The sequence below is a fragment of the Glandiceps talaboti genome, chromosome 13, assembly GCF_964340395.1.
Source record: "Glandiceps talaboti chromosome 13, keGlaTala1.1, whole genome shotgun sequence".
Classification (NCBI taxonomy): domain Eukaryota; kingdom Metazoa; phylum Hemichordata; class Enteropneusta; family Spengelidae; genus Glandiceps; species Glandiceps talaboti.
In genome coordinates, this window is record NC_135561.1 from 21,308,439 (window position 1) to 21,327,032 (window position 18,594).

At 35.5% G+C, this 18,594-nt stretch overlaps 4 protein-coding genes across 4 annotated transcripts; all 4 read right to left on the minus strand.

Moving 5' to 3' along the window:
- Positions 1–3,924: 3,924 nt before the first annotated feature.
- LOC144444403 (neuronal pentraxin-2-like) lies at positions 3,925–8,551 on the minus strand. The gene is made up of 2 exons (XM_078133817.1): positions 8,446–8,551; positions 3,925–4,544 (listed from the first exon to the last, which is right to left on the minus strand). Exons 1-2 carry the CDS (start codon positions 8,549–8,551, stop codon positions 3,925–3,927), a joined length of 726 nt encoding a protein of 241 aa, XP_077989943.1.
- Positions 8,552–11,756: 3,205 nt separating this feature from the next.
- LOC144444404 (caspase-8-like) lies at positions 11,757–12,332 on the minus strand. Its single transcript, XM_078133818.1, has one exon. It carries the CDS (start codon positions 12,330–12,332, stop codon positions 11,757–11,759), a length of 576 nt encoding a protein of 191 aa, XP_077989944.1.
- Positions 12,333–13,182: 850 nt separating this feature from the next.
- Positions 13,183–17,889, minus strand: LOC144444515 (caspase-8-like). The gene is made up of 2 exons (XM_078133959.1): positions 17,757–17,889; positions 13,183–17,317 (listed from the first exon to the last, which is right to left on the minus strand). The coding sequence occupies exon 2, from the start codon at positions 15,595–15,597 to the stop codon at positions 14,992–14,994; it is 606 nt and encodes a 201-aa protein (XP_077990085.1). The 5' UTR covers positions 15,598–17,317; positions 17,757–17,889; the 3' UTR covers positions 13,183–14,991.
- On the minus strand, positions 17,759–18,352 carry LOC144444405 (caspase-8-like). The gene has a single exon (XM_078133819.1). The coding sequence runs from the start codon at positions 18,350–18,352 to the stop codon at positions 17,759–17,761; it is 594 nt and encodes a 197-aa protein (XP_077989945.1).
- Positions 18,353–18,594: the final 242 nt, after the last annotated feature.

Below are 18,594 nucleotides of genomic sequence, written 5' to 3' on the forward strand. Positions count from 1 at the left end.
GTGCAAAGTAGTTGTACTAATGTATTCATTTCTTTGTTCTTATCGAATTTCTCTATAAAAAAAACACCCATATTTTAAAAATATGCTACAGGTACAGGTTCTACAATAGTACAGATTTTCTATCATGGGATTTTAATTTGATAATAAGGTACCTGACTACCCGAGATGTGACGATGCATTTAGTTTATCACATGTTTTATTGTTATTAGGGATATTGACATATTACAAACTAAAAACAGGAGGTTTCTATCAAATAAATGGTTCTCTTTTGATCTTACCTTGAGCTATCTCTTTGCTCTCTTCCAAAGATACATTAAATCCTTGACCTTGGAGAGTCTCTGTGACATTGTACAAGTCATTCATTTTGTCTTTGAGCTGAAATTACAAAATGACAGAATTATTCATGATTATGTCCTCTGGATAATATAATTCATTTATTTCATTTCATTCGTTCAAAAGTGAAGAAAAAGTCAAGTCATGCTTATTTGTTTGCGTAATACACGACGTTCTGTATTCATTGCTGCCATCATAATTTTGCACTGTGATAAATCAGGACCTTGTAAACATACTTTTTTCTATTGGAATCTTGTAAAAAAAAAGGTTATACAGCAATAGAAATTTATCCACAGGATTTTCTACACGATCGAGTCTATGGGGGAAACCTCAGTGATGACATAACGAATACTGCAATCTGTATGTCATAACATTTTGTATTTGTTTATAATGTACTTATATAACATTAACAAAAAGAAATTTACTTTTGACAAACCAATGGTAATTCTTGTAAATATTAGCCAGTTGTCAAAAAGCTCTCCCCAAATGATAAGCCAACCGCGATACTGTATTAATATACCACCCCTACCCCCACCAAAAGCCATCGGAGATCTTGACAGGTAAATGAGAACAATCACACTTAAATGAGAGGAAAAGTTACTAGTAGTAGGTTGTTCTGTATACATAAAAGTTGGAGTGGCAAGAAAAAGACTATTTTGCAACTGCATGTTTTTGATTGATTGATTGATTGATTGATTGATTGATTGATTGATTGATTGATTGATTGATTGATTGATTGATTGCTCACACCAATATCGATAGCCTATAATTACAGCTTCATGATCACTTGATATGAAGTATTGATCTACAAAGCACGGGTTACGCCTTTATAACATATATATCCTGTTATAGCGTGGTATGAGAGGGTGTCAAAATAATACAGTTGTTGGTGATATCAAATTCTATTTCGCTTGTGACGTTTGGTGAAATAGTTGGTATGGATGATGTCACTATGGAAACCATATAAGATTAATACCCACTGTTGTTACATATAATTACTGAGTTCATACCTGTTCATTTGAGACAGCTGTAGAAGTATTTCTTGGTTCTGAAGCCGCAAGTTGTGAAAGTACTTCTTTGATTATATTTTGCTGAGTTTCCATTATCGATTCTAAAATTGACACATCATCGATATATACATTAATATCAAATATACAGAGGCCTAGATGTAAGTTTAACTAGTAAAATGCACTAATCCAAAATGTAGGAACATAGTTTCATGCCATGTTATCACATGAAATTCTAAAAATAAACACCAAATAAACATGGCTGTAATTACGAATCCTTGTGCTCAATGACGTCATTGTAGGACCTGGTATAGTTAATGGTGATAATGACGTCATTATAGGACATGCTTTAGTTACTGATGATGATGTTTTCATTGAAGGACTAGGTGTGGATTATGGTGGTGATTACGTCATTGTAGGACCTTGTTTAGTAAATGGTGGTTATGACTTCATTGTAGGACTACATGTAGGTGTGGATTATGGTGGTGATAACGTCATTATTGGACCTGGTATAGTAAATGGTGGTAATGACGTCATTGTAGGACTAGGTTTGGATGATGGTGGTAATGACGTCATTGTAGGACCTGGTATAGTAAATGGTGGTGATTACGTCATTGTAGGACTAGGTGTGGATTATAGTGGTGATTACATCATTGTAGGACTAGGTGTGGATTATGGTGGTTATTACGTCATTGTATGACCAGGTTTAGTAAATGGTGGTAATGACGTCATTGTAGTACTAGGTGTGGATTATGGTGGTGATTACGTCATTGTATGACTAGGTGTGGATTAAGGTGGTGATTACGTCATTGTAGGACTAGGTGTGGATTATGGTGGTGATTACGTCATTGTATGACTAGGTGTGGATTAAGGTGGTGATTACATCATTGTAGGACCTCTGAATTGAATTGAATTTTATTCCAATCGAAAATGAAAACAAAATAACATTCTTTGAGAGTAACATAAAACAGAATTCTGATGAGGGCCATGGAATTAGTTCCCCGAGAACTAATCAAAGTCCATGAAACAAACATCAATGAAAATTAAAGTAAATTAGGCAAACTTAAAGCAAATGTGGCAAAATTATATAAAGAAGCTTTTATCAAATATAATGAAAAGAAATAAACAAAAATCACACGTGCAAAAATAATACTATTGGGGGCGGTAAGTAGGATGTACCTACCTTGTGTAATTAATGGTGGCAATGACGTCATTGTAGGAACTGGTGTAGTTGATGTTGGTGATGACGTCATCATAGGATCTAGATACGATAAGATAATACTTTACTGGGTCCCTTTAAAGTGGTCATATGGATGAGGATTGGGTATTTATTTTGGATTTTTAATTTGTAAGACAATGTTATCATGGCGTCCTACTTGAAATATCAATATGAAACAACATATCCCAAATACTTGGTTGTAACTCAATAAATTGCAGGAGATTGATAAATATGTAAAATCTTTGTTATTGTACGTACAATAACAAACTTTTTACACACTTTTGAGCTTTTTGCACTAAATTGAACTACAAACACAGACTTAGTCTATGTTGTTTCACATTGATTTTACATGTACGAAGCCATGATAAAACTGTTTTGTAAATTAAAAATCCAACACAAATACCCAATCCTCATCCATATGGCCACTTTAAGGGAAATTTAAATGCCTGCCACAAACATATAAAAACAGACTCAAAATACAATAAACAAAAATCTAAAACCAAAACAAACAAACAAACAAACAAACAAACAAACAAATATAGTAATACACACAGTAAAATACATAAAGGTCGTCGAAGTAAAAACATTTTGTAAAACAAAGGAAAAAACGTGTGAAAACAAAAAATAAAACAATGTTAAAAGACTAATATTGTTTTATAAATATAATTTTTTTACTGTAAAAGTGTGATGATAGCTTTGGGTATAAAAGTGTTAATATAACGGTTGGTACGAGCAGCCGACAACTTCAGCCTACCACTTCTGTCAGTTTGTCTGTTCTATTTCTATTTCATGTCTAAGTGGGTTTGTCTTATCTGTCAGTATGCTCGTACGTTTGTCTTCTAGTCACTCTTTCTGATCATGTTATTCTCTATCTCTTATTTCGGGATTCTGACCCCAGCAAACAATACAGTAACTAAAAACGCTGTTTACCACATAACATAACGATAAAATATGTGGTTGTACATCAAGAGATGACTTTCTCAATCAAACATACAGAAGTTCAATTTCTTAAGAATGAAATCAATTTGACGTTGTCGAATCAAAGAAATGTTGGGTCAGTTGGATCATGAGAAAGATACAAATAAAAAAGACCACTCCTATATCCTTTCATATTTTCACTGAAACTATTCATATGTTGTTAACTGCGGTATTTGGCCTTTACTACGATGGAATAACATTTCAAATAATCTTATTCTCACAAATTGTGTATGTCAATAGCATATAGCAAAAGGGGTATAAGTGGCTAGATAAAAATATCCATTTACTGTACTTTGACAATTAAAACAAAATAAAAGAATGTCACCACTAAAGTCTTTTATGAATAGATGGATTACAATTTCATGAGTTTTGATAACGAAATCCGATTTACTTACAATCAATACCACATATCTCACTATACACAAGTCGAGCGTCTCCTTTAATATCAAGGTCATTGACATTCCATGTGTAGACGTCACCATGACTAGAGCAGTCAATGGCAGCAATCTCATCAGCATTTAGAGCTCTAGACCAAATTCGTAGATAAGCTATAGTTCCTATAAGAGCCTGATTTGGGTCGTATCCTCCTCTTATCGAATCCTGCTCTTGTCCTAGAACCAACGTCCCACCACCTGTTATGGTCTGACCAGACTGAAAACCCTTATCGCCCGCTTTATATGTATTATTGTCATAAACTGCCCAACCTCCATTGGCAGATTCCCATGTAACACACACGCTATGCCAGCTACCATCAGCAAAGTTTAAAGTTGTAGATTTGACACCACCCTTGATATGTAACGCAAAAGAATTCAAATCATAAAATGTAATTTCATTAGTCTGATTTGGTACAGCATATGAGACAAATATAGGCGCAAACCCACTACCATCACCACCTTTCACCCATGTACACATCGTCATCTCTGTAAGGTCAGGTATACTAGTGTTCACAGCCACATCAGTTGTCTTACTTTCTAACTTCAGTGCATTATAACCCTGTGATGTAGTACCTGGAAATATATTAGATATAACGTATGGTTACTTGGTGTTTCAATTACCAAAGATTTGTGGAAATCATAGAACTACAATAATATACGAATGTTGTTTGACATCGCATTTTGATTAAGTAGATAAATTGAAGTTGAGAAAATTAAAATAGATACAGCGAATATAGACAGGTGTATATGTAGGTAGGAACGAACAGAATTTACGAGTTGGGGGCTTAGGAAAAAATGGGGGCACGAAACTAATTTGGGGTGCAAATGGGGTGAGCCTTTGAACATTGAAATTTGAGGGGGAGGGCACGAAACATTTGCTCATGATTTGAACCAAATTAAACCTCACTGTTGTGGTCGTTTTCCGAGTAATTTTGCAAAATTATTCACTTCGTTTACCACTATATTATATATTTAATTATGAGTCAGTCGTTAACCAAGCGAATGACTGCCGAAATATCTCTAGATAGGTTAAAATGTAGCCAATATATATATATATATATATATATATATATATATATATATATATATATATATATATATATATATATATATATATATATATATATATATATATATATATATATATATATATGTTTGTGTGTGTGTATGTGTGTGTGTGTGTGTGTGTGTTGAGGGTAGAAGAAAATCAAGTCGGGTTTTTCGTCTCTACAAGCCTGTTTCGTTTGTAAATCACTCGTCAGGAGATGCTGATGTACATCAGCATTTCTCCTTGCAAAGCCTGCACTTATATGTAACAAATCTGTTTTTTATGTGTGGACGCTGACAGAAGGGGGTACATTTAACATTATAAAATCTCTCGGGGAGGGCCAAGAACATTCTTGGGTTCATTTCTGGGTTGGGGATGGGGTGTTGACATTTGTTGCGAGCGTGAGGGCGGAGGGGGGGGGGTGAAAAAGGTATGGCCAGATGGATAGATGGATGGATGGATGGATGGATGGATAGCGGTAGATAGATAGATAGACAGACAGACAGACAGACAGACAGACAGACAGATAAAACACGTGGGGCTACACGTTAACCACACAACATTTAATTCTAAAGTGTGAAATTTGCCTCTTGCCCGATTCCGTTTTCTAAAATGTGACCCTCCTCATATGTCCGTTCTCTAAAACATGACCCTCCCCCAGATTTAAAAATCATGGGTTTAATTGCTGTCAGACATGAAAATAGACACAGGTTCCAGAATTAATTGTAAGGACGTTATTCCACTACTGCCATCACATTGATCATTGTAAAGACATTCGGTGCTTCCCACTATTACCACTCCAGTGAATTTATGTAAAGATACTGCATCAATCAGTAGTACACCTGTTTGGATGTAATTGGTAGAGCTGAAGACCAGAACTCCCAATTATTAGATGGGCACACCACTGAGATTATAGGGACCTAGGTCAACACTATGATCCCCTTATCAAAATGAAAAGTATCAAATATGGTAATTTTTCCTTAAGTTAGAAATCGATAAAATAAATGAAAACTGCTAGACTCGACATAAGTGAAATGGTTGTAATTTTGCAGAGTTTCTTTGCCAATGACCTTTATTATTTTCAAAAATTGTTGATATTTAACCTCACATCAAGTATACGTAATCAAATCTCGCTATCCAATAGGCAGTTATATGATGCTAAACTATTTGAAACTAAACAGTCATTTTCAAAAAGGTGATTGCAAGCTTGATAAAATGGCGCATAAAATGTATTCAAGTAGTTAATATGGACGGCGGTTTACTGTATATGTTGAAGAGATGATTTCACTTTGTGTGAGGGAAAATTAATTATCAAAACCGTTATGCACTAATAAACTGTTTCATTAGATTATTATTGAGAAAGTGAGACCATGTTAATTAAATTTTCCGATATTTTCGATATGCATGCTAATATACACTAACTTCAAGTTGATGATTTACATAAGGAAAGTCATCACTAAAGTTTAACAGCTAAAGCCAGAAAATGTAAATGACATCGTACAAAGAAAACTATGGAACGAAAAATACAACAGCTGAAAGCGTGAGTCCAGCTAACAAAGACACTTTGTTTAGTTAACCCTCGTAACTGCACTAGGCTTCTCTCAATATATACATATCGACATGTATCTATATGAACCTCCACCTACATGACGTGTGTATGCCATAATATGTGTGTTTACTCTTTGCTAAAGAGCACTTTGTGACTACTCATACACGCTGAAAAGAAGTCACTTCAAGATGCTTCTAGGACTGGGTCCTAGCAACATATTCGTCTGTACTGATATTGACATCTATCAAAGTTATGCAATCAGTTCGCGCTTTGTCGAGTATTATACGTAAATGCCACCATTTATTGAAATCTAACGATTTAGCGTAAGATCTTCCTGTTTCTGTCTGCCTCTCTCTATCAAACGTATTCATTTCTGTTATTGGTCACGAACATGCAGTGTGATGGTTTGTCGATCGGCATTAGATAAATGCGCCATTGTTGGAAATCTTACAATTCCTGTGTGTGTGTGTGTGTGTGTGTGTGTGTGTGTCTGTCTGTCTGTCTGTCTCTGTGTGTGTGTGTGTGTGTGTGTGTGTGTCTGTCTGTAAGTCTGTCTCTCGCTATCTCTGTCTCTCTCTCTGTGAGAGTGATGTCCAAATTTATAGTAATCCATCATTGGGGTTACTAAAATGGGTCGTATGTGTGCATTCATATGTGCATTCGTGTTCAGCTGTATCTCCTGAATGAATGAATAAATGAATGAATGAATGAATGAATGAATGAATGAATGTGTCGATCTAAACAAAAGCAGACACAAATGTTAATTGTGAAATACTATGGTCAGCATAAGCACGGTCATTTGCTTGTCGACCTTAAGCCAAACTTGACGTGAGAAATCACATTTTCCCTACAAGATTAATTGGAAGACATTCCTTGATATTTTACACCGTTGGTCAGTGGTAGGGAGAAACAATTGCATGAAGATGAGGGATTAGATCGTACAGAGAGGATTTATGAACTTTGTTTGTCTTGTTCTATATCAAAGTCTTAGGGAACGTTTAATAATAAGAACGTTAATGCCCTACCACAATGAGCATTTCAACATCCAAGTCAACGGACTATGGTAAATTCTTTTGAAGCAAAGATGTCAAGAAACCCCCAGCGATTGAACTAGTTAAGACACGTTTGCGTGAAGCTCAACGTATTGTAACAATGTACCAACAGGTAAGGATAGAGGATTTAATGTTTATAACATTGTACATTGTACGACACGACATGTGAGTTTGTTCACAAAGCTATCCGTTTATAAGTAACCCAAACAATCAACAGTTTTCAATCAGAAGAAGAATAATCTGTTTCATGAGAAATGTCATCTATCTCATCCAGTGTATGATATATGGAATGCAACTTGAATATGTAGGCCTGACTATCCACGAAATGAGAACAAGATCGAAGAGATAACGCTGGTACCGAGTAGAGTAGCATAACATTTTAACCCTGTCAAACACAGCATTAGGGATGTAGAAGTCATAATAAGTATTGATGCCCTTCCTGCGAATTGAACCGATCAGCTTCCAAAAAATTTCTATCTTTCCTATGGTCTCAACCTTGGAGATGAATTTATGTGATGTCATTTTATCAGATAATATTCTTCTCTCTGTTATTTTTCATATTAGAAGGAAGACTATTCTATTTGAAAATAACATGCCTTTGCTTCGTGTGAGTTCTTTATTCTACAGATTTTTACGGTTTCATTTAATCCAATTCAAACTATTTGAAAGAGACAGTTTTGATGCAAAGGTATAATAGTCGAAGATTAAAAGCGCCGTTTTTGTATTCATTCACTGCTGTTGTAAGCTAAACAGAAACATTTTCACGCAAGTAATCACTTCATCAAGGTTTTATTTTTATACGAATTCAATATATATTAAACTTACCAGAATCGGGGGTTGCTGTAGATGCACATCTAACCATGAAAACAGCAAAGCACATTGCAAAAGTAAAACTGACTCCGATATGAAACTTCAACGTTGTCAGGTCCATTGTTGATGGTTCAGTTATGCTAACTTCACTGAGAAACAGTAACATATGCTCCGCTTTATATATGATATTAATTCCGCTGAAAGTGTCGCAATTTAATTAAGAAATTGTTCAAACAATCACTCAAACAAATACGTGTCGATTAAATATTAATTAGCTAATGGTTACAACATGATTAAATGTCAGAGCAGTGACTTTCACCGTCACTGTTGTGATGAATACATAATTGCATACATGACACGTATTAAAATATTTATGTGCAATTTACAATCGACTTGTTTGCCGATTCCTCATGTTTTAGTAGTTAATAAATATGTGTAAACATATCGAACTGTTCGAAGGAGCTACTGTTTGAATATATATTTCGATAACTTGGTTATACCGACGTCATTCTTTGGCATCCACAATTGCTTTGAAATAATAAACCTTCAGTAATTACTACAGGGGGAGTGGGAGTTGGAACTGGGAGGGGGGTCACCTTTTGCAAATTGGTTCTCATGGGAGGGTCATACATTCGGATATGGAATCGGGGGGGGGGTCACATTTTAATTTGACTAACTGTATTCTATAACTTTTGGCAACCCATCACTGCCACCGGTTATAAATCCGTTGGACATTATGTTACCTTGAATGGGCCTGTTATGTTTAGCGTTGTTGTAACTATATATATATATAACAGCCCAAATTTGCTTTAAATTATGGCTCTATGCATGAACTGTATGCAAATTCCATGAAATATAGCCTGTAGGTGCATACATAGTGACCCTAAAAAATTAATATTATTTTGATTGTTGTCACTGTATTTTGCTTTGTTATTAGCTATGGCTATGCGTTGCTCCAAACATTTACTATATCCCCCCTGTAAACATGATATTGAACAACCCCATATTCCCTTGAATTATGGCTGATGATTAGGCATAATGATCTCAGACCGCTGCTGACAATGATATGGCATATAGTGAATTACTTGTCAGTTGTGAGGAGAGATGTGAGTCTCAAAGGAGTAAAACGAGAACAGTTGGGTAAGGTATTAGGGATAATGTTGTAGAAATATTGACCTCGGTCCCTACCGTGTTGGGAGTGTGTCCATTCAGTGCTTAGGAGTTAACATTCTGGCCTGCAGCTCAGCCAATGAGATCCAAACACAGGTACTGATTAATGCAATGCCTTCACACAAATATACAGTGGTGGTAGTAGTTGAGGAAGTAACGTACCAATGCCTTTAAAACTTTCAACATGGTGGCAGCGGTGGGATTAATTCCTTTAAACCATTGATTCTTGGTAGTTTTCCATGTCTGACAGCAATTAATCAATGTTTTTTGAAATATTATGACGCGTAAGGGGCATATTTTAGAGAAAGAAAATTGAGGGAAGGTTACTTTTTAGCACGACGGACTAGGGGAGGGTTACTTTTTAGCACGACGGACTAGGGGAGGGTAACTTTTTACACAACAGCCTCCCCATGTTTAGGATACTATAAATTATTCAAAAGATGTATTTAATGGATATCTTTTGTCCATATGTCTCAAAGTAAACTTTCACATTGAACATTAATGAATGGTATACAATTGTGTAAGTTGTGTCAAGTGAAAGTTTTCCTTTGGCTTTCAAGTAATCATATGGATGGTATTTATTGTGGATTGTTTTATTCATAAAACAACTCTACTATATTTCCTAGACTTAAAAAAAGAATGTGAAAGTCTAGTACCTGTATTATTTACAATTAGACGATATTTTCCTAGTTACACATTGTAGAACTTCTCATCGACCTATAGAATTTCAACATTCTCGAAAACTATGGCATATTTATTGCTTGGGTGTGCACTGTCTTAGGTCATGCCGTAAATAGACCTGTAGTTCTACGACCTAGTAATGTCAAAGTGCACGAATCTGCCATATGAGGGTAAATATGTCGTTGAAACCGCCACAAAGCAGAGTCTGTTTACTGTGCCAATGTAGAACCACTCTGGAGTGTGTCGGGTGTTGTGGTCTTATCTCACATCACAATGACTGTATGATACTGATATATGGGTGATGCCATTGTAGAGAAAACGTATACATATTTAATCATTAACAGCATGTATTTCTAGTACTCAATACCTATCCATAGTGTTTCACCGTGTGAAGTTCGCAAATAGATACACAAAATGGGGTTCATATTAACATTCATGAAAACGAAAGAAGTAGCCTGCATTCGTACCTTACCTTTGGCGCTAATGCGAAGTATAATTGAGTGAAAATCGGGCGTTTATTACATTTGACCACTGGTAGAAATCGTAAGTAAGATCAAATTTGGTTGCTTACTCAGTACATACATACATACATACATACATACATACATACATACATACATACATACATACATACATACATACATACATACATACAATAAACAATATAGTTCTGAGAAGTTGACGTCAACTTTATTGTCCACCATCGTAAATTGACCTGAAGTAAAGTTCAAATACGCTTATTAGACTAAATCTAAATTGCAAATTGTTATTCAAGGGTTTATTGTAGGTAATATTGATGTCACAGTTTTATTACTATGTGTCAAGGTGTTCTTGATTTATAGATAGCAAGCTAGTCTAGGAAAGTTATAATTAGACATGAGAACATATCTGTTCTGCGTAAACAAGAAAATATTATGGTTTAGGCGACATCAAGCCCCAAGCTAGTTATCAGATAAGGACAGCAATAGCCGATATGATATAACTTTACCCATAAATCAGACAGCGACAACTTTGAATGTCTGCTATTGAGTACTTCACAATATAGTAGGCACCTATCATTTAAGTTATATAGTGTATGCACACAAATCAATTTTCAACTCAAAGATTTCTGCCAATAAAGTTAGAATGCAGTCATGTTGACCCCATCTAGTCAAACTCAGTTCTCGTATAAACTAATAAAGGCACGGCCTAATGTTCAGCTGGAGCAACAAAATCCGATGATATGGACGAGAGTTGCCGTAAAACGAAATCGCGAAGTGTACTCTACATCGGATTTTAATCACACTGAGTCCGGACAGTCATCAAGCGTAAAATAAAACAAGAAACAAAATTTGTAGTATTACAGTCACTATCTGCGAAATAGCTCATATTTTTCATTCAGATTCGATTCTCCTTTATCTTCTACGCAGATATAAGTTTACCTTTCATTACAGCTACAGTTTATTCGGTAAATGGTGGATCAATCATTCCACTGTTTAAGAGTTGTCTCGTCCCTTTTCGTACTTTTCAACGTTCTGTACTAAAGGTGGACGGCGCATTTTGATGAAAATCTCTTTCAAAAACAACAAATCGTTGGCGGCAATGTAACCATGTTCTTCTAACTTCATGAATATATCCACTGGATCTCTCAATTTTTCCATATCACGTCTCGAAATCTGTTGACCCGCCAGTAAATTTCTAATTGTTTGTTCGTCTTGTGAACTCAGTTTACCGCTCAAATCGTCAAACAATTTCTTGAGTGGACTAATCTTCTTCTCGGTAGACATACTCGTTTGACCGTTGTTTTCTTTCTCATAATCATCAACCACTTTTACTAAAGGTGTCCTCTTGATTGTCGTGAACATCTCTTTGAGAAAACTTAAGTTATCTTTCGAGATCTTTCCTAGTTCCACTAGTTTTAGCAATATTGCAGTTACATCACGCAGTTGTTCGATTTCTCGTTTGGAGATATGGTCGCCACTCAAGTATTGACGAATTTTGTACTCATCATCTTCTCCAAACTCTCCATTTAATCTGAGGAACAGAATACACAATGGATCTATTGAAGCCATACTGTTATCGATATCCATATGAGGTAGACGGACTCTATCAGATTTCCATGATCACCAAAAAGTGAAATGTATTTCATGAAGGTATTGCTGATTTTTGTCCATTTCTCTAAGCTGGCCAAACGTTCGTTGTCGATTGAGTAGTGACCGCGTGCATATATCGCACTTAGCTGTTTATTATAGTTTCGATTGTAAATTTAGATCTAGTTTCGTGTTGAGTCATCATCCTTTCGGGGGAATTCTAATTGTTATATATCACCATAGGGGAATTCTGACTATTGTCATAGTCGTACTGTCACGTGAATAATTAATAAAAACTTGAAGAACTATAATCGAACCTTGGTCGAACATAATATGTTGTGCACGGTACGAGCCAAACTATCAGTACCAGCTTTGTACACGTATAGTATGGTAGACCTGTACTGTCGTTAAATGTCAACCATTTTATTTAGTCTTTGCTCAACTATGGCGTGTTGACCTCGTTCACAAGTTGGTATCAATCATCCTTATTGTTTTTGATGGTATTAAGAATTCATTACGTTAGATCTAAACTGTGGAAATCGTAACGATTTCACTTACAATGAATATGGAAGCAAACTAGAAATATTGGTGGTTAATAAATATTACAATGACCGTTCAGAATGGAAAGGTTATAAACAAAGAACGGTTGAACTCAAACAACAACAAATACTCCAAAGTATTTTGACGTGATATTTGTGTCATGATATGGAATCATTAATTCTCATTGATCAAATCATACAATGAAATCAGATGACCAAAATGGCGAAAACAAAAACTTCATGCAAATACTTCTTTTACTTAGAACCCTAGCTGTCTGTACTGTTCGAAGTTGACGTATAATTTAGGCTACAAGTAACTTATAGTTGAAAACATTAAACCACTGTTCACAACAGTTACGCTTTTAAATATAAATTCAAATTGCCAGATTTCCTTTGTAAAATGTTATTATTCAAGTTTATGTAAAAATATGCAGTTTTCAATTAACCAGTTCCTTTTTCATGAATACGTGCGCTTACATTTTACTTTTTACGCGGTCGGTGTGAATAAGCACGTGTTATGTCTTATCTAACTGTAATACATCAAAGTTTTATTTACATAGTCTAGGTCTAGTCTCTACTTTTTGTGTAAAAGGTGTACCCGTAACAGCTTTACTGTTTCAAAGGTGACTTAAATTTGACAACACCACACAACAACACAACACAACACAACACAACACAACACAACACCAATCCTAACAGTTGGTCTATAACTAACAATGTAATTTATGTTCAACTTATTGTAAAATGTCATTACGAAATCACTACACCATATCCTTCTTGACTAGATAAGTGATATATTTTCCATTGACCGGTTTGTCTGGGCCAGTACTGTAAAGACACCAGTTGTATGTATGCTATGTGATTTCAAAGTCCAGGTTCAGCCTATGACAGCAAATTTGGTAAAACATCCATAAATCAAAAATGTGTTTGTGGCGGCAAAGTATCGGCACCATGGACAGAGTATGTAATGTAAAAGTCTCTATACTTGGTTGTAATACTAGAAATATAATGCGTTCTATGAACGATGTGAGAATATGAGGACGTAGCAATAGAAAACTGGTGAGTATGATATCGTATTGCTATGACTTATCAATACAACATTTGTTTTATATCGTTCAAAGTTCACAAATACAAATACGCATACAAACAACCCATATGGGGCTCAACTGAAATTCGTTTAGGCAAAATAATATATCCCTTTAACCTTGGATAAATATAACTGAAACATTAAGTTATATCACTATTGACCATTGGAAAAAATGTACGTTAATTGACGTCTAGACATTTATAATACACAAAAAGCAACTTAGTTAGTTTGAGGAATTTATCAGAAAACATCTCATTTATTGTCAGCCATCTTGTTAGCGACCAGGGTTTGAGTGCAAAGGTCGGTGAACACACCAGTGGCTTCATGTGTGAATTCCTAGTGTCAGAGTTATATATCCAAGACTTGTTAGACTGACAGTGGTCGCCACTCACGTATCGACGAATTTGGTACTCGTCATCTTCTTACACATGTTAATAAATATAACAAGGTCCACAGAGAGTGGAAAAGTCTTGATCAAAGAATACTGGTACTTGAACTTAAACAACAACAACAACAACAACTACATAGAAGTAGTATTTTGACGTCACGTGTTATAATATGCAAATATTCTCATCGATCATGAAATATCACGATATCCGATGACAAAAATGGCAACTACAACATAATGCGAGTGCTTCTTTAAAATGGAACCCTCGCTGTACTCTCAAACTGAGCTGTGTAAGTTGACTTATCATTAATATACCTTACAGTTACATTAAACCACTGTTCACAACAGCTGTTGTTTTCATTATTTCAAATTATCAATTTTCTTTGTAAAATAGTATTATTCAAGTTATAAGAAATATGCAGCTTGCCTGCCACACTTTATTGACTTTCGTCTAATGACAGCATGCATACATACCTACAAAATCTCAACAAAACAAAATCTGTTTTGAACTGTACATGTTCCAGTGGTAAAAAAAACGTCTCCTCATAATAGTTATTGGTGTCATAGTCCAGTTTAACCCGACAATTCAACTTATTCATTACGTACGTCACGGTAACTCAGACCGTGTTAAGTAGAACCACCTGTGGGTTTTAGACTGAGCTCGTAGTCTTCGATAAGCTTTACGAGTTGTGGTCGGCTCAAAGTTTTGAACAACCTTTTCAAAAATGTCATTTCATTTGCTGCAATGTGACCGCTTTCCTTCAATTTCATGAACATGTCTGTTGGGTCTTTTAGACTTTCCATATCACGTTTTGAGATCTGTCTACCTTCCAGCAAGTGTCGAATTTTCTGTTCGTCCTCCTTACATAACTCTCCATTCAATTCATCGAATAGTCTTTTCAGTGGACTGAGCTCCGTTGGACAGGTTGTTTTGGGTTCCTCGAGATATTCTCTCTCAAACTTTTCAACGATCTCAACCAACGGCTTTCGCTTTACGGCATGAAATATGTCTTTCAAGAATTTCAGGTTGTCGTCTGCAATAAAACCACGCTCTTGTAGAGCTATGAATATTGCAGTTAAATCATTCAGTGTCTCCATCTCCCGTTTTGATATTTGGATGCCACTCAAATATTGACGAATTTGTCGTTCATCGTTTGTATCGAAATGTCCACTCAAAGTGAGAAGTAACACGTTCAGTGGATGAAGGATATTTTGTTCATTCGCCATAACCATTTACATCATTAACGAATGCCAAATTATGTAGCAGAATGTATCCAGACAGATCGACCACGTATTATTATCATTGTACGTATTCTGTCGTCATGGTAACACTGGTTTCGTTCGTATTCAGCAATGCCTAAAAATAGCAAATATGTATAGTCTGCATTGTTTCCTGTTCAACTGTTCTATTCAGTTGTTCGTTGATATATCAGTATTATGTAGGCTAGATGTCAAGGGTCACACAACATTAGTTTGTTTGTGTTTTATTTTTCATGCACACCAGGCCCATTGAAATGAGGTGAAAAGTAACAACGTAGATCAATTTATCATCGATGCAAAGATTGGAAAGATTTTGTGTGTATGAAACATATTGGTGACTATAGTCTTGTGGTTTATTTCATATTATGAGAGAATAAGTTGTGTATGTTTAACTCAGTTAAATGTTCCACAGATCGTTAACTCATATAAACATAGTGGTCTGAGGTGTGAGTTCATCCAGAGGTCTGGATTCATTGCACTTTGAAGGATGTGGGGTTCGGGGTGTCAACGTGAATGTAATCTTGCCAATACTAATAACAGGTAAAATGAGCCATCGTCGTAAAACCAAATGCCTCACGTCATTTTGTTAGAATTTGCCAACTTGTGGTCATAGTTTCGTACTTAAATTATTGGTACTATGCAGGTCGCATACGAAAACTATTTACCATCAATTGTATCCATAAATAAATGATAACCATTGCCTTTAGTTTATCTGAAGATGAAATCTACATACAGGCATAAATCAAAGAAATTACAGTTTATTGGGAATAAAGAATAGAATATTGGGAAAATAATTTTATACGATTCAGTAAAAGGGATTTTTAGTTGTACTAAACGAGGGTTGGGATGAGGATGAAAGTTTGCCTTTCTCGCAAACAATACTAAATACAGCTATGATAGTATGTATTTGCCAATAATTGACTTGCTGTGCATGTGACTAACACGAGACTTATAACACAATTATACATTGCGAGGAGTGAAAAACAACGACGAGATATCCAGATGGGACGTTGTCGTCACGTGATTACAGTTAACAAGATAAAAGTAGATAGGTTTTAAAGTAGCATATTGATGAGAATTTTTTTTTTTTTTATATTTTGAATTTAAATAAAACAACTTTACTATGTGTTCGTACTGATGTAATAACATGAGTCAAGTCCATAAGCAAATTAGAAGTGATGTCATGATTATACTTTTTGTAATTAATTAATTAATCAAGTACAAGAACTAATTTGGATTTTGTTATTTCGCATTATCTTTTCAAGTAGAAAAGCACAGTAAATTTGTTTTGTTAATTCAAAGTATCCCAATGAACTACCAATTTCTCACCAATATAACCCCTTTGACACATTATGACCTTTATCTCTGTGTTACCAAATTATAGATAATGTAAAACTGACCATAAAATGCATTAAATCAGCTCTGAGTTCAGAATATGGTCTTTTTCGCTATTACTGATGCCAGGTTCAATTTATGAAGTGTCAATGGTGGACTTGTCTGCTCGTAGTCTTGCGGTAAGACTGACGTCATTCCAGCAATCATAACTGTTAGGGCGAAATTTGACAAATTAAACTGTTAGTTACGTTGGCCGCCCACAAGAATTATAACGGTGGATGATGCCGTCTTGTTCGAAACTTTGCATTTGCGTTTCTACTTCTAGTGTTTAGGGGTCAGTTCTGGATTCCATATAGGCCTGAAAGATAAACAAAAACTTCTATTCTCATCTATGAGGAAGCATTGTTGTCAATGAGTAATGGTACTTTAGAATGTACTATCAGGTATAGAACAAGGTGGGCGATCAAAGTAACACATGGTGCAAGAGTTGGAACATGGGAATGTTTAAGAATTAGAATGTATTGAAAACATCACGCCTGAAATGGTAAGAAGCAAATAGCTGTGACCGTCTGGTTTGTTTGTTTGTTTGGTGTCACGGTGTACTGCATAACATTAGTCGTTTGTTCTATGTAAATGCAAGCATATCTTGTAGTGATATGTACATAACATATACATTATAGCATTTTAGTAAATTATGTTAATAATCAATAATCGTAAATTGACTATAATGATGAAATGTACACACTGAAATATAGTATCGATATCCTTACCAGACACAACTAACGGAAATCACTGACCTTTAGTCCTCCAACTTTGGTTGGCAATATTTCTTCTCGTACGCTTTGACAATTTTCACCAAGGGCTCTTTTCTCATTCTCGCGAACAGTTTTTTCAACAATTCCACGTCGTCAGCTGCGATGTGACCACTTTCTACCAGTTTTGCAAAAATGTCAGCTGGGTCCATAAGTTTCGTCATATCATGTTTGGAAATTTGGTTACCAGTCAGCAAAGTTCGGATCGTCTGCTCATCACTTTCATCCAACATTCCGCTCAATTCACCGAATAATTTCTTCATTTTACACAGATTATCGGTAACTGTTGTCGTTTTACCTGTATTTTCCCGCTCCCACTTTTCAACAACATCCACCAAAGGTTGTCTACCGACTGCTTGAAACATTTCCTTCAGAAACCCTAAATTGTTTTTGTCAATCTTTCCAAGTTCTCGTAATTTCAGAAATATTGCCGTCAAATCGCGTAATTTTTTCATGTCTCGTTTAGGTATTGGTCCACCACTTAGATGTTGACGAATTTTGTGTTCATCGTCTTCATCGAAGTGTCCGTTTAAGTCGAGAAACAAAAGAATTAATGGATCGAAGGTGGTATTGACAGCCATTGTGAATATATCTGTACAACTGAAGCACTACACTTGGGTATTACTAATAAGACTAGTATTGTATGGCTGGTACGTGCATGTCACATGTTCTATTTGTGAGTTTACTTAATCACAGCTAAAAATAGTTCTGGTTTCGGTTGTAGTTTCGATACTAATGGGCCGGTCGTTTTTAACTGGCTGTGGGTGGAGTTGGGTTTTCTCAATTTGCCACCCCAGGTCCGATGATCACAATTAAAGTGAAC

Excerpts from the sequence above, each read along its gene's own strand:
- LOC144444403 (XM_078133817.1), bottom strand. The coding sequence starts at position 8,551 with ATGGACCTGACAACGTTGAAGTTTCATATCGGAGTCAGTTTTACTTTT. Across the intron at positions 4,545-8,445 it reads TACAGCAACCCCCGATTCTG|GTACTACATCACAGGGTTAT; the intron begins GTAAGTTTAATA and ends ATATATTTCCAG.
- LOC144444404 (XM_078133818.1), bottom strand. The coding sequence starts at position 12,332 with ATGGCTTCAATAGATCCATTGTGTATTCTGTTCCTCAGATTAAATGGA.
- LOC144444515 (XM_078133959.1), bottom strand. The coding sequence starts at position 15,597 with ATGGTTATGGCGAATGAACAAAATATCCTTCATCCACTGAACGTGTTA.
- LOC144444405 (XM_078133819.1), bottom strand. The coding sequence starts at position 18,352 with ATGGCTGTCAATACCACCTTCGATCCATTAATTCTTTTGTTTCTCGAC.